Source organism: Taurulus bubalis (genome assembly GCF_910589615.1).
Source record: "Taurulus bubalis genome assembly, chromosome: 2".
Taxonomy (NCBI): Eukaryota; Metazoa; Chordata; class Actinopteri; order Perciformes; family Cottidae; genus Taurulus; species Taurulus bubalis.
In genome coordinates this window covers 33291072-33307164 of record NC_136590.1, presented here as the reverse complement: position 1 = coordinate 33307164, position 16093 = coordinate 33291072, and the positions used below count along the sequence as shown (strand labels likewise).

The window sequence follows — 16093 nt, the reverse complement described above, 5'->3', positions numbered from 1 at the left end:
CTCCTGCCTGGAGCCAAAGTACACGTCCCTGTTTTCAAAGAGACACAGATGGCAGGAGTTCTTGTCACTGTCAGCAAAAAGGAGAACTCTCCTGTCCAGTGATCTTTCAGTACTGTTAGAAAGATACACATGTATTCTATCTCAAGTACTGCGAGACATTTTGATGTGTAGCTGTCCTCCACTGACATAAAAAGATGACTCAACTACAGCATGCTTTGTGGTGCTCACCTTCTGGAGGTTAAATAGATAAAGAATAAATTACCCCCCCCCCCCCCCAAACAAAATACTTATTTCCCAATCTTTAGTTCAAAGTGTGAAAGTCAGTGGAACATGGTAATAAACTAATTAGGAATATAAAGCCTTAATAACACTTAATCATCCACTCATCATTCTATTGTGTTAATCTAGCATCACAGGGCTGTGGCAGTCTGAGTTTTAATGATGTAAAAGTGATGTGAGACAACATCAACCACGTCTTGTATCAAGATTGTGGCAGGATGTTAAACGTCTCTGTAATCTTTTATGCAAATAGCAGGTGAGCACAAGTTGTTATTTGCGAGTCAAAAAATTATTGCTTATGAATGACAAGATAGAGAACTTTGCACCAAAACACTAAACTGCGACAGCCTCAGTTTGTCTCTTATTTGTCTCTTTTCTGTATCACTGCTTCCCCATCTCATGTGATACTTCTAATTAAAAAGAAATACCATAAAATATTGTTAAATAACACAAATTGTACACAAACAATCAGCACTGAGGTAAATGGAAAAAACACCGTTGAATTTATGTTTATTGCACTCATCCTCAATTTGCCCATAATGAGCCGCCCTGTGTTTTAAGCAGCCTCTCGACTGTGCTTTATATTTTATGCAGATAAATTCCACCTGCGTTGCAAACTCCAAAGGCATGTTAAAAGGCATTTAGAGAGTCCTGTGGGTCCCCTGAAACCTTTAGCACCCAGTTATGCTGTCTGCCATATTGATGCGTGTTCCTGGAGCGAATTATTACTCATTATTTTGGTAGCTGAAAGAATGCTTTTAGTGCTCAGAGGTGCATTCATTTATTTGCATGGAAAAATAACACCTCGCGTAAAAGAAAAATGGCATTTCTATGACTGCTGCAGTCTCAACCCACAGCAGAGTTCAAGTTTCTCAGCATGAAGGGATGACACATGACTAATGTAAAACATCATTATTTGTAATTAAATAGTGAAGTGATGGATGGGATGAAGTTTTCCATTCAAACGCACACACATACATGAACATGTACACACAAACAAACATCTTTATCTCCCCATGGGTTTCTGAAGAGATTGATCAGGTTTGCGTGACAGGTTGGCACACAGCTCAGATTTGTTCTTCAGCTTTTTATTTGATGTTTTCCTCCCACCACGGCAGGGAGATAAATCTCCTATCCATCCGTTGCACTGTATCACATATTCACAATTTAATGGCAGTCTTCTTTCAGTTACAACAATGTACTTGATAATCTAAAAAATTACAGAAGAAACAATATAAAAAAAAAAATTTTGGCTACTAATTGGCTGCCCTTGCAATTACAAGAACTTGTGATGTCTTTTTAAGTGCCTGTGTAGTGTGTGTTTGTGTGTGCGTTTTGAATGCATGAAAGTCTGTGGCATTTGTAAACAAATAAACATTCCTTCAGCATGCACAGAAAACCAATCAAAACTTAACAGGGAAGTATTTTTGAGAGATTGACATGTGTCGACTATTGATCATGTTCGCCAATTTACACAGCCAATAAATTAGGTTAGTCATTTATATTGTGTGCAAGATGTGCACTGTGACTGACTGAGTACTGCTAATCTCAATACATTACATATAGTACTTGACCAGCAGTTGTTATCAAGATATGATATATTTTTCCTTTGCTTCCTAAGAAAGCAACATTAACCAGGTTGAATTAATCGTCCACCTGTGGCTGCCCAATGAGTCAGAATGCAACTATATTTTCTAACTATAATTATTGAATTGTTGAGGCTTCCTTAGTCAAATCAACAAAAGGATCTCCAGTTAACGTTCCTCAAAGTAAGATATCATTTGTATACAGAGGCCAAAAAAATAGGTATCAAATCAGCATTAGTATAACAAATATGAATCCAGCTCTAAATCTCAGCCATAATTGTTTGGATGTGCAGAGGTCTAACACCTACTCACACAGCTGTAACTGTATGCCAACACATTTTTTTATTTATTTGTGTGTTAAACTGTAGATGTTTATATAAGTACAAGCTGGTGAAGTCCCTGTTATCTATTGCTCACTATAGCGCAGCACAGGACAGGCGGGAAGCATTTCATTAGATCTGAACAAATAGTACAACAAACAGAAAAGTCCTTTATGAGTTTAGTCAGTTTGAGCAAACGTCTTCAGAATCAGCAACCTTCTGTTTCTGGCAGTTACATTTATTCAGGGTAGTTTTCTCTATCAGACTGACTAATTTGTCCAATGTGTTTTTCTTTGGTCTTGACTGATGTGACTTGACTCATCTTTCATAAGACCGGTTTGAACCTCCACGAGAAGCTCTTACAGCCTTTTTATTTCCTGCCCTTTCATACTGTGGTAGCAATTACACTGCTTCCATTTCATCTCGTCTTTGAGTCCACACTTCACATCTTCTGCACCCGGATGACAGGATGTTGATGTGGAGTTTAGGGGCAATTTCAGAAGTCTGTCTGAACAGCATTGTTCCTTCAAAGCCTGCTGACAGCTGGTCCATGCAGCAAGTTGTTTGTGGCCCCAGGTCCCCAAATGGTTAAAGTCAGAGCAGTGGAGGAGCCTCCTCCCCACTCTGAGAAACAAAGTGTTGAGACTTTAGTTTGTGCTTCGGAGAAAATGTATGATTGTTCATCTTTGAGTACTTAATATTCATCTTCATTTGCATGCCTCTGTGGGAATTCCTATAATGAATTCTCTGCGCGTAGAATATTGAAGCTGGAGGCATTGATGCTCCAAATATTGTATTTTACTGTGGACAAAACATATTTATGGATTTATTTATGGCCAGGAGATTTGGTTTGCATAAAAATAACTATTTGAAATAACCCTCATTAAATACATAGAGAACTTTTGGTGTAATTTTAGATTGAGCAGAGTGCAGTGCTGCTTTGTAACTAATATAATTTATATGGATGTTGCTCACCTCATCTGGTTTACGGAAGACCTCTGCATCTGTTCTTGTGTATCCTTTCCATGTCTGGCCCAATGGGATGAATCCTACGTTTTCTACTTTTTAATGAGACATCCTTTATAAATGAGTTATACGTTGTAACTATTCGTCTACATTAACATTTACCAACTCTTTCTCTAAACATTTTTGGGTTGCCAGCTTGTGAAAAATGCCTTTGACAGATCAGTTGGACGGTTTGATCTCTGGTTCTTCTGGAAAGATGATCTGAACCAAAAACCTTTCATTATCATCTTATCAACATTTACAGCAGCAGACTGTTTTGTAACGACTTATTGTATCCACATATTTTACTGTTGTGTGTGTGTTTGTGTTAATGGATTACCTCTATATATAACCACATTAAATAGTGACGATAATACTACACCATACAATCTGACAAACAAAAATGTGTTGTTATGAATGGCTAATATTTATAAAGCATTACTTAATAACCATTTTAAAACTCTTTAGTGTGTTTTATTAGAAATAGTTTTTTATACTATCAAAGAGGATAGGAATATACTATCCTCTAATTCTCAGAATTTGATAAAATAAGTCCAAATTGATCTATTTTATTTCATATCCTACTCACTTATACATAATAATGATATAATACCCACATTATCATACCATTTTGAGTAGAGGGCAGGGGGAAATAATAACGAAGAAATTGTTTTGTGTTTTAACAAAGAAATTATTATATATTTTTTGTAGAATATGGTGTATTTTTGGTTTATCTGTGGAAGGAGCTTCTTGTTCAAAATCAAATTGAGGTGTTGACGCTTCTCAAAGTTAGTTCCTTGTTGGGATTTAGGTTCAGTTTAGGTGCGCACCGACTGAATCACTACCAATAGCCAAGCCAACCTCTCTTTAGTTGACTTGTGGATCTTGTTATGTTCTTAAGAAAAGTACATTTTTTCCCTTCTTTCATTTTCTATATTCATGACCTCACCTAAACCAGTCTCAACTGCTTGTTGGTGTAAACTTTAAATAAACAATACTCCGGTTGAAGATTGCCCCGGCCTCCGTGTGTACTCCTTCCACCACTCAGTCAATCCTTAAAATAATACCATAAAATGCTTTTGGAAGTCCTGTCTTTGTTCTACTTGTGTGGCTTTGAAAGGCTTTGATTTAAGCAAAGCTGGTGGAATTGCTCAACCCACGAAGGAGCACAGAATCCATTAATTTAATCTCTGTTATCACCGAGACTGTGCGGTGACAGTGTCTTTGTCCTTCATCTCCATGTGCAGGTGGTATTTTTGAGACCCGGGAGAGCGAGTTAGTGAGTATGGATGAGCTGGCGTTCAAGTTTGCTGTGAATAACATAAACCGCAACAAGAGCCTGATGCCCAACACGACTCTCACCTACGACATTCAGAGGATCAACCTGTTTGATGGCTTTGAGGCTTCCAGGAGAGGTAGGACATGATTATAAGGTGTATATGTTAACCTTTAGAGTTTAAGGGTTACTTTGATTTGATGGTTGTTTTACTATCTTCCTTATTATGCAAAGTGGGGAATGAAGCGGTGCCATTTTATTGTCTCTGTATGCATTTTGTAGATATGTGAAATAATAGGATTAGCATAATCAATTACTCGATGTAGGGGATCAAAAGCATATCTCATCCAAACATGGATGTATTTGTATTATGTTTCTAATTCCATAAACAAAATATGAAACCCGAATAATTGGAAAATGTGCTATTTTTCTGTCATTCCATCTGTCATCATGTGAATTGAAGCTAATGTCGGCATTAAGGCTAGTTCAGTTCCTGGAAAAAAATTGTAAATTATATAAATAGCTTCAGTTTTAATAGTTTACAATAGACTTTGGTTGAAAAACAACCTCAACAACCGGAAAAAATGACCACCTGACTTTGTGTTCCTCCCACCAGTGTGTGACCAGCTAGCTCTTGGGGTGGTTGCAGTGTTCGGCCCTTCTCACAGCTCCTCGGTCAGTGCTGTTCAGTCCATCTGCAACGCTCTGGAGGTACCTCACATTCAGACCCGCTGGAAACACCCGTCCGTGGACAACAAAGATACCTTCTTCATCAACCTGTATCCCGAATACACCGCCATCGCAAGGGCCATCTTGGACGTGGTCACTTTCTTTAAATGGCGGAAGCTGACAGTGGTCTATGAGGACAGCACAGGTAGGGCCAACTGTTTTTTTTATCAGTCGGATCGTCAATGTAACTTTCAAAATTGAGTCACAGATATACTTCAAGAAATCATTATATTTTGCCATGCATGAAGGAAAATAATGGAAGGTAAGCCGACTTGATTTAGTCAGCCTTTCATGTGGAAATAAAAGCGGATTTTCAGAAAAGAAGTAGTATTAGCAGGATGGAGTTGGGTGACAATATAATTTGTTGACCAAATATATTTTTGAGAAAGAAAATTATGAATATGGTAATCAAAAAGTAGAGCTCATTTCACTCATCTTCAACAGAACAATTGCATCTTGATCTATAATGCATTATTTAAGACTAGGAAAACACAATAGCTTAGGATTTTCATTTCCATCTGAATTACTGGATATCAGTTATAGCATTGACATTTGAAGTGAAGAATTTTCAGGGAGAAAAAGTCAAAAGGGCTGGCTTGTGTTTTGTGGACCTTACAATATATTCATATGTCAATATAATTACTCACAAAATGCAATTCCACTGTCTACGGTGGTCACCTTCCTCATACTGGCTAGTGAACCCCATCTGTGCCAGGGCACACGCGCCTCATATCAAACAGCTGCTGGTAGCAGAGAGCCAGACCACAAGGCTGATGGCCTCAAATTGTCCAATATAGAGTGCATCCCTACCAACAACCCAGAGAGTATGAAATGCCGCTGTTGAAATGTCATAGTTTATAGATTTAAACCTTTTTTTTTTTCTTAATGTAGAAATGTCTTTTTCTGAAATGTCATGCGGACACACACCTGCGTAATTACACACTATTGGTCACGCATGATACAGGATACATACTCAGGGTACAGGAATGTGTCGTGTGTTCACAGGCTGGACAATACATGTGTGTTTTATATCTTTTGATGTGTTTAAGAACAAAGTAGAAGAATCTGAGAAGTTGCGCAAGACGTTGGCTAACAATGTGATGCAGTGAAAAGGGGTCACATCCCTCAGTTAAAGGACAGGGGTCCCAAGTCTCCATGAGAGCACGTTCTCTGCACAAAAGTTCTTGATCCTGACCTGACATTTTTTTTTGTGGAGGTCTCATGCGGATGCAGGAGTTGATCAAAGCTCCGGCAAAGTTCAACCTGAAGATCAAGATCCGTCAGCTGACCCCGGGTAACCAAGATGCGCGGCCGCTGCTTAAGGAACTGAAAAAAGACAAAGAATTTTTTATTCTTTTTGACTGCTCCTATCGGATGGCTGCAGAGCTCCTCAAACAGGTTTGAGTGATTTCAGCGTCTTTACAGTAGTAGCCCTTTGAGAGTAACACCTAAATAGCATGTTTACTAAGACTCACATTTGAATGACAGCTATACAAATATATGATAATAAAAAGGATGAAATAAAACTTCCCCTATCAAAGTCACCATTTATAATGGCGCACAACTAATTTCCCATCACATGGATTTGTTTCTATTTAGCTAATTTAACACAGATGGTCAACAGCGGTGACAGATTATTCATGAAATGAACGGACATGCCATACATATTAGTGACTATTCCTTTGTGCATCAGTTCCAACATGCCTGATGGACTGAGTGGTGAAAAGTCTTGTATCCATTTATGTAGTCTGTAGTATTTATTTATTTATCTACATTTTATACTTTTGTTCATGTTTTTAACAATTTTCAAGGACACAACTTTAACTTTGTTTGATTTATAACTAAGGCATAGTGAAATTAATTAATTAGTTGTATTTATCATTTTGTATTGTGGCACCCTGTTTTGAATGTCATACAAAACCCTAAACATATCAATGTGTAACAGCCAAATTATTTATTTATTAAAGATCTGACACTTTCCCATAATCACTGGAGATCTATTACTTAATTTATTCTTCTCAATTTGCAGCTCTCATCAATGGGAATGATGACCGAGTACTACCATTTCTTCTTCACGACTTTGGTGAGTTTGAAAACTGAATAAAGTTGCTTTATGGAAGATACCTGACAAGTTGAAACCAAGCTCATCTTTTCTGTGGTCCTTTGGCTTGAACTGGCTTTGTAAATCCACTGGGAATGTTAAAAAGATATTACTATGACTCATCGATTCACATTAAAAGGCTCAGAAAGTTACACGCTGTGCCAGAGCTTAAATCTCTGTCTGGCTCTTTCGCTCTCAAACGCAAACACATATACACAAACTGACACATCCTTCTTTCCCTTCTGCTCCTCTCTCCCCTCAAAGGATTTGTTTGCTTTGGACCTGGAGCCTTACCGCTACAGCGGGGTCAACATGACAGGCTTCCGACTGCTGAAGGTCGATGACCCGTGGGTCGCCTCCACGATGGACAAGTGGGCCATGGAGCGACTGCAGGGTCCCAAACAAGAGAGTGGCTTGATGGATGGAATCATGACTGTAAGTTACTTTACATTACAGGGCACTGACAATACAAACACCTGCTCTGCTGAAAGCCAATGATGCTCATTTGTATGCTGTGTCTTCCCCTCACTGCCTCCTCCGCAGACAGACGCAGCCTTGATGTATGATGCAGTGTTCATGGTGGCCGTTGCGTCGCAGCGAGCCACTCAGATGACCGTCAGCTCACTGCAGTGTCACCGCCACAAACCTTGGCGCTTCGGACCTCGCTTCATGAACCTCTTCAAAGAGGTCGGTGACAGATAAGACCTTGGATCACAGTAGACTGAAAACCTTGTTACATCAGCAGCATGACTTAAGCAACCCCTGTTGCTTTCCGCTCGACCACTATCCATTTTTAACGATGTGTTTCAGTGTGTTTTGGATCCTTCAAATTCCCCATGTAATGTTGTAAGCATGAAACTCTCCAAAACTGGATGCCAGATCATTTCATGCGATATGTTACATCAGAGGTCCTTCCTGACAAGCCATGCTTTGCTTCTCAAAGTACGCAACATGAAAATATACGGTATTTATGTACTTAAAAAGTTGAAAGCATGTGGTTTGGCCTGACTGTCAGGCTGGATGCCTACAGACAGAAATGAGGCCTTTGATGCATGAGCGTATTCCTTTCACTTAAGATAAATCTTAAATCCAGCAAAGGGCCGCTGACCCGCCATTCAAATTCAATCCCATCACTTTTCTTCCTCTCTCTCTCTCTCTCTCTCTCTCTCTCTCTTTCTCTTTCTCTTTCTCTCTCTTTCTCTCTCTCTCTGTCTTTGCATCTCAGTGTTTCTTTCCTCGTCAGCTGTTTGTTTTGTTTGCCATTGCCCAGCCTTTGGAGCATCTGTCCTGTGCAATTTATCATGACATAAGAGCCTTTTTGATTGCAAGAACCAGTAATAGGTCTGACGCAGCACTCAATTAAAAAACATTTGTGACAAGAGAGTGCACAATAGGCTTTCATTTCAATGGCTGAAATGTAATCCTGGGCACTATAACCTGCATGTTTTCACTTACCTCTAGCTATTGTAGGGCACAATAATGAGTGAGTTTCTGTAGGCAAAATTAACTGAATTTTATCTGAAATGTGTGGACACAACTTTGTCACGATAGAAAACACAGATATTTAATAACCTGGATTCTAAATGTTGACTTTTTATAGAAATATCAATTTCTACAAGTGTAGAAAACGTGTACGTACATAACACATCCTAAGCAGCATGTTGAGGATCATCTTGTTCCAAAGGGGAAAGCTGGTTTGCAACATTACATACATTTGAGTTAATTCTCAACATTAATCTATATCAATTATCAGTGGCTTGGTGTGACCTGGCACAACTTACATGCTATGTTAATGTTTACCTCCCTTAGACTCTCTCAGTATTAAGCAAAATAAGAAGAATCACTTGTCAATTGACATATTATATGTCTAGGCATAGGGTATCAGAAATCATCAAAAATTTATAAAAACATTAAAATGTTATGTGTTGAAACAATTCAATTTAATTTTAGTGCAGGGTAGGAAATCCTGTGGGCAGCCAGTCATATTTAGATAAGCCATTTAGTTGTGTAGCATGTAGATAATAAAATGAACTGTCCAAAGAACATGTAGATGCACGCATGCATCTCACTGATCAAATGATTACTTTAAATACCCCTACTGTAAAGATGCTATATGCATGCAAATGTAGTTATTATCGCTATCATGGACATACACTTTGATGTGTATTGAGATTGTTGCACAGAAACAACCTATAGATGCCCTCCAGTCTTCACCTGATGTCTTCCAGCAGTCTGTCAACACTGACTTCCTCTCTCTGCCTCAATCCCCTTCACTCTCCTCCAGGGAGTTTGCTCCAGAGCTTCAATAAGGCTCCTCACTCAGACAGCATTTGAGACTATCTCCCACTTCTCTCTCCCTCTACTTCTCCTCTCTGTAGGCACAGTGGGATGGACTGACAGGGCACATTGTTCTTAATAAGACCGATGGCCTGAGGAGAGACTTTGATTTGGACATCATCAGCCTCAAAGAGGACGGCACTGCCAGGGTGAGCACAGGGGCCTGAAACAGCCAATTACACCACTCTCACGCTGCTTCCCCCCTGGCTGATCATTCCACTACAGCATGTATATGTATGTGTGTATGAAAGAGAGCGAGGTGCCGGAGAGATTTTGTTTTCCATGATCCATCTACACATTTATTATTTGGTTTAGATTTGAATATTAATAATGCTGCAACAACTGATTATTTATTTCCACACTGTCTGTGCTTCATGTTGCCCCCACATTTTCAAAAGGGTGTTGTGGAGGGCGGAAGTCGCCTCACGAAAAGGTGGATCAAGGTTTGTGCCAGTGCCATGTTTGGCCGAAGCCTTTGTTGTCCTCCGTCTTCTCCCCTCTTTTCTCACTCTGTATGCCACGCACTTCCCTGCTCTTTGCCTTGTCAACCTTGTTTCTCTTCACTGATTTTGTGTACAGAAATGCCATGTCTTTGACATTTCAGTTTCATTCCAGACTCTTCTCAAAACTTTATCAGCAGTGTTAGAAAAAACAAACATGATATCTACATTGTTTAACTAGACATGACTATCTCTATAAGAAGTAAGTACTCCTGCAAGTCCACATGATGCAATGTCATTCCTTAGCTGGTACCTATGTAATAAGAAAGAAATATGGGAAAATACTGTTCCTTTTGCAGAGACTTGTCAGTCCACTACTAATAATGTGCTTCACTATTAGACTGGCTTCATACTTTCATGGAAATCATATTCTCTAGCAGTATTTAATTTCAGCCGAGAGAAATCCAGTTAACTGAGGAGAAGACAGCTGAAGTTGAGAAGCAAGAGGAGGCAAGGGGACAATTCAAATCAACCTTGTTTTATTAAATCATTCCAGTCAGACAATATACTATACATATTTAAGTGCAAATTAACTATTCTTTACTTAACCTACCTCAGCTTATCAGCTTTAAACCAAGTATTTGATGAGTGAAAGAAGGGATGTTGAATTAATTTATCACCTCAAACTCATATTTTACTGTCAGAAGTTGGCAAAGTTCTTCCTCTCTGTCTGTCTCAGTTGTCAGAGAGACGGGTATGCAGGCAGGCAGCCGTTCTCAAGGTGCAGCAGCAGTGATTTATACTGTAATTTTAATTTCATTCAGTACTTTTAGTCCTCAAAAGCCTCCCCTAAGAGAAAATACCACAACATGGTAAGCACATCACATAAAACGCTTGACTTGATGGTCATGAAGAATGAATTATCAGTCCGTTGCAGTCGTGTAAGTTCTTGTGCACTAGATTGCAAAATACACTCTGAAGAGGATGATGGGACTATATGTAGTGAAAGTCTGCAAGGAAATACAATTTTTCTCCTAAAGTTGTTGACTTTCTCCCCCTCTCAGCTTACTTGGCCTGGCTTAGTGTGTCTCCTGCTCTGTGGTTACGTTTTTTCAGTCTGATTTGGTCGGATGGAGATGAGCTTTAGGATTCATAGATAATATTTTACTCCCAGCGTATAAGAGAGAATTCCTGTCAGTTTTATAGCACACTTTGTTGTTGGAAGCTGCTCTGGTATGCATGATAAATTTGCAAGGTTATACACAGTAAATCCTCGATTTAGGGGTTTAAAAGATGATTGTATGCTGAGCAGTCATCCTAGGCTATATTTCAGCATTGATTTCATTGGCTTGGTCAGATTACTTTAGTGCTTGAACTTCAAACTGACTAATCGTGTGATTGATATTTAATAGAGTGTGATATTTCCCAAAATAACACAGTTCTACAACACACAAAAAAAAGCTAGATTGTGTGAAACTGCACAATCTGAGACCAAAATACCCTCCACACTAGGAAAGGCAAGTTTATTTGTGTAGCAAATTTCAACAACAAGGCGATTCAAAGTGCTTCACATAAAACCATTAAAAGCATCAAAACGTAATGCGGAGAAAAGAGGATTTAAAACAGTTAAGAAAACGTTAAAACAGTCAAAAAGCTAAATAAAAAATTTAAATTAAATAAAAGTTGCAGTGCAGTTTAAGAAATAAAATGCAGTAGTGAGATGCAGCAATTGAATCTGGTTCAATTAAAGGCAGCAGCAAACAGAAAAGTCTTCAGTCTGGATTTAAAGGAGCTCAGCAGACCTGCAGCTTTCAGGAACCTTGTTCCAGATATGTGGAGCAGAAAAGCTGAACGCTGCTTCTCCATGTTTAGTTCTGACTCTTGGAACAGAAAGTAGACCCGTCCCAGACGACCTGAGGGTTTGGGATGGTTCATAAGGTAGCAGCAGATCACAAACATACTTAGGCCCTAAACCATTCAGTGCTTTATAAAACAGCAGCAGGATTTTAAAGTAAATTCTTTGTTTGACAGGGAGCCAGTGCAAAGACCTCAGAACTGGAGTGATGTGATCCACTTTCCTGGTCATAGTGAGGACTCGAGCTGCAGCGTTCTGAATCAGCTGCAGTTTTCTGATTGACTTTTTACAGAAGGACTGTCTTGCATTTCTAAGTTCCAAATTATAATTGCGAAGTCTCTCTTTATAGATACCACAGTGAACCTGGAGATTAGTTTTTCGCCACCTGTGCTCTGCTTTCCGACACTCTCTTTTCTCTATTCTGACCAGCGTGGCATTTCTCCAAAGGGATCTTTTCTTACCCGAGACAACCTTCACCTTAGTGGGTACAATGGCATCAATAACATTTTTAACTTTAGAATTAAAGCTATCCACAAGCTCATTGACTGAGATGCAAGAGAGGGCTGGTGTGGAGGAGAACATCTGAATAAATAGTTCACTTTTTTTAACAAAAATATTGTTCTCACTTGGTACATTTTATCTTTGAGATTGAGGACAAAACAATTAATTAAATCCAAACCCATTCCCCGTGTTTCTCATCTGCAGTGTCCAGAGATAAAACAGATTAATGGACTCCTGCACAGAGTGGACCCTTGCGAAAGTCACGGTGGAGATATAGAGTGCTTTTAGCAAGGTCATAAGAGAGCACACTTTGTGTCTGACTGGCTCGGTGAACAGAATAAGATAGAATGTAATGAGCAGTGAAATGCATGTTATCTTTTCCAATAGGTAATCCCACATAGCCCCTTTGTGCAAAATATATTGTAAAACAAAATAAGACTGTTCCCTCTGTAGTGCTTTAAAAAGAGGTACTGATGCGTTCACTACTACTCATCGTTTTATGCGGTGAATGCCATTGTTTCTGACTCAAAATACCCAAATTCATTCCTTTTTGCTCCCAGGCTGAGCAGCAAAATGAGGAAAGTTCTGTTAACAATGAAGCCTGATCATTTAATGCACTTAACTTTATTGCATCAATGTCATGAGCCCCCTTGATCTTTGCTCAGCTCTTAACCAGTGAGGGGATTTGAAAGGGTAAAAATCCAGCCGCCAGAAGCCTGTTCTAATCTGATAACTGTCTGGATTATACTGCTGGTTGGATGAACTGGACACTCTCATTCACAGCTACTGTGACAGTATGTAGGAGAAACACTGTGTTGTTCTCTATCCGCCCCTGACTCTTTCTGATTCTGCCCTTCTTCATTCATACTGTCCCTGCTGCTGGGATTTCCAATCCCTCACCATCATATTGAAGTAGGGCTGCAACTAACCTTTATTTCCATTATTGATTGCTCTGTGGATTAATTACTCAGTCATTTAGTCTATAAAATGTCAGGAAAAAAACAAAATCAGAAAAAAAAAATTATTCGAACCATAGAGATATTCAGTTTAGTATCACAAAAGCAACAAATCAGCAAATACTAATAACTGAATGCTGGAAAAAAAGACTACGGATTCATTTTATTATTTACATAGTTGCAGATTCTCAATCGACTCATTGTCGTTTCAGCTCAATATTCAAGTTATACGATGTTGAAATGTGAGTTATTTAACAGTTATTGTAAGTAACACTTGTTTGCTGTTTTTGATGTGTATTTTCTTTAGATTCAAACAGAATGAAATATCAATGCTACCAGATATCCATGCCAGTTCAAAGCAATAATTCATCATAAAAGCATTTTTGTTCTCACATTTGTTTTATGTAAATAAACAGATTGGTTTTTCAGTCAATTTTCAGTTCAATACCTGGTGCACACAACCGGTATGATATTGTTTTTCTCCAGAAAAGTCTCATACAGTCGGCAGCAAATACTTTTCATTTTCATATTCACTGTAGATCAAATGGAGCTTTGCCCAGAATCATCAGAGCACAGACGAACAAAGGGAAATGTAGCATAATGAATGGAGCAGAAGGTTGAAAATGTGCCAAGTCTTTCAACCTCAACACTTCTTTTTACATTTTTCTGTTTGACAAATCAGAAAACATTATAAATATGTAGTGTACCTGAGCAGTTTAGTTTCCCGACCTATAGACTAAATCCGTCTGTTTATACTTGGTTTTCAGAGAAAAGACTAATCAATCAGTTGCTTTCCTTTAACAGTCACGCGTGTCGTCGATCAAAATACAGCTTAAGTCAAAGTTTTAACAGAAGCAAATATCTATACACTACATTGTTGTCTTACATTGTACCTCTTATGGTCAAAGCAGAACATGTGGCCAATAAACCTAAAGACCTGTTTGCCTTTGCAGATTGCTGTGTGGAACTCGTACAGGGGGATGAACCTAACGGAGAAGTCCAGCCGAGAGAAGAATAACAATGTGACAGACTCTCTGGCTAACAGGACTCTTATTGTCACCACGATACTGGTGAGAAGGAAGGTTAAACAGAGGACAGCATAGGGAGGGGAGATGTGTAGAGTGGAGATAGGCGGACAACAAAGGAAAATACGGCCCAATCCCAATGTCCACATTCGCATCTTTGAGATGTGTCCCTGACAAGTCCATGAGGGCTGAGGCCTGTCCCACTGTCATTTCATTGATTGACCGTTGATTGCTTGAGGGCTTTCTTCTAGACATTTTACGCCCTTTAAACACACTTTCCGTAAGTCCATATTTTTGCATACTTTGCTTCGAGAGAATTACCTACAATTCATAGCGTTGTGATGTTAAACACGGGGTTACCAGTGGAATCCTGGAGGCTTGGCACAAGTGTGTTTGGCATTACATTTACACTGAAATATTAAAATGAAGATTACAAATATACACAAAACCCCATTAAGTCATAGGAATGCAAGCAAAGACTGTATGACACAATATATTCACTTATGAACCATTTAATTTATTTATCTAATTGAAGCTGTTTTGACAAAAACAAGTAAATAGATACTCGTCTTTTAAGGCAAAAGCCTGGAAGATGTTCAAATCTGGCAGTAAGAAAATGGAAAATGAGAACTCACAATTGTACATGTTTTGTTGTCATCAAATGCGATAAGCATTTGCAAATTGCAGTCCCATTCATATTTATACCATTTTAAGCTCTTCAAGCCTCTCCCACTCAAACATTTAGCAGGTGAAGTGAGTTAAGTCCCTGACGGTTCAGAGCTTAAGGCCTTAGGGAGGGCCATTGGGATTGGGCCTGCCATGAGAAGGAAAAAGGAAATTATGAGAAGGACAGGCGTTAAGGAGTGGAAAATTGTTGCTGAAGTAGATAGCTTGAATTTGTATTTTCACAATTTTATCCTTATGCACACCAGATGTAAACAGAGAAAATGTAGCATAGAAATAAATGTGTTTCAGGAGATTCATCAGTCCAAACATATTCAAATATAATAAGACAATTGGATGTGCTGTTCGGATGTTTTGCTGCAGATCATCAGCTTTAAGTTGTAATGAAGTGGTTAACTTCAAGTTAATTTGCCTTTCACTAAGCATAGACATATTTAAATCAGAAAAAGGAATATGCCTGAAAAACAGTAAACAGAAAAGTGTTTTCTTTTGCTGTACAGGAAAATCCATATGTGATGCAGAGAAAGTCAGAGAGGGAGTTGATTGGGAATGATCGCTTTGAGGGTTACTGTCTGGACCTTTTGAAGGAGCTCTCCAACATCTTAGGTTTTACATATGAAGTCAGACTGGTGGTTGATGGGAAATACGGCGCCCAGAATGACAAGGGAGAGTGGAATGGGATGGTGCGGGAGCTGATTGACCACGTAAGTTACCTGCATTCACACAACAGGAGTTGCTATTCACAGGTACAGTATAAAGAGGGCTGCAGGGATGACATACTTGTGCAGGCAAACCACAGAATTTAGCATCTTACTGGTTCCCTCAACAAAAAGCAAATGGGATTTTTCCATCAGATTTTTGATTATTGCAGAAAAATAAGCTCTGTGGCAAATACAAGTTTATGATACTTACACGTTTTGTTCAGCAAGATAATCTTCACAAATGATCACCACTTTATGATTCATTTCGGCAGAAGTAAAAAACTAACATTTGGCGAGA

General features: G+C 38.9%; 1 protein-coding gene across 3 annotated transcripts in view; it reads left to right on the top strand.

Moving 5' to 3' along the window:
* Positions 1-16093, top strand: part of grik1a (glutamate receptor, ionotropic, kainate 1a) — a gene marked incomplete at both ends in the record, with an annotated part of 30037 nt that overhangs the window by 3825 nt on the left and 10119 nt on the right. For 2 of the 3 annotated variants that reach the window (XM_079234505.1, XM_079234506.1), the window contains 10 exons: positions 4438-4605; positions 5083-5340; positions 6412-6593; positions 7225-7278; positions 7561-7731; positions 7840-7983; positions 9675-9782; positions 10032-10076; positions 14339-14455; positions 15595-15798. In XM_079234505.1, the coding sequence (XP_079090631.1) occupies positions 4438-4605; positions 5083-5340; positions 6412-6593; positions 7225-7278; positions 7561-7731; positions 7840-7983; positions 9675-9782; positions 10032-10076; positions 14339-14455; positions 15595-15798 (1451 nt within the window). The remainder of the gene's footprint in view (positions 1-4437; positions 4606-5082; positions 5341-6411; positions 6594-7224; positions 7279-7560; positions 7732-7839; positions 7984-9674; positions 9783-10031; positions 10077-14338; positions 14456-15594; positions 15799-16093) is intronic. The other variant, XM_079234507.1, reaches the window with a different exon arrangement.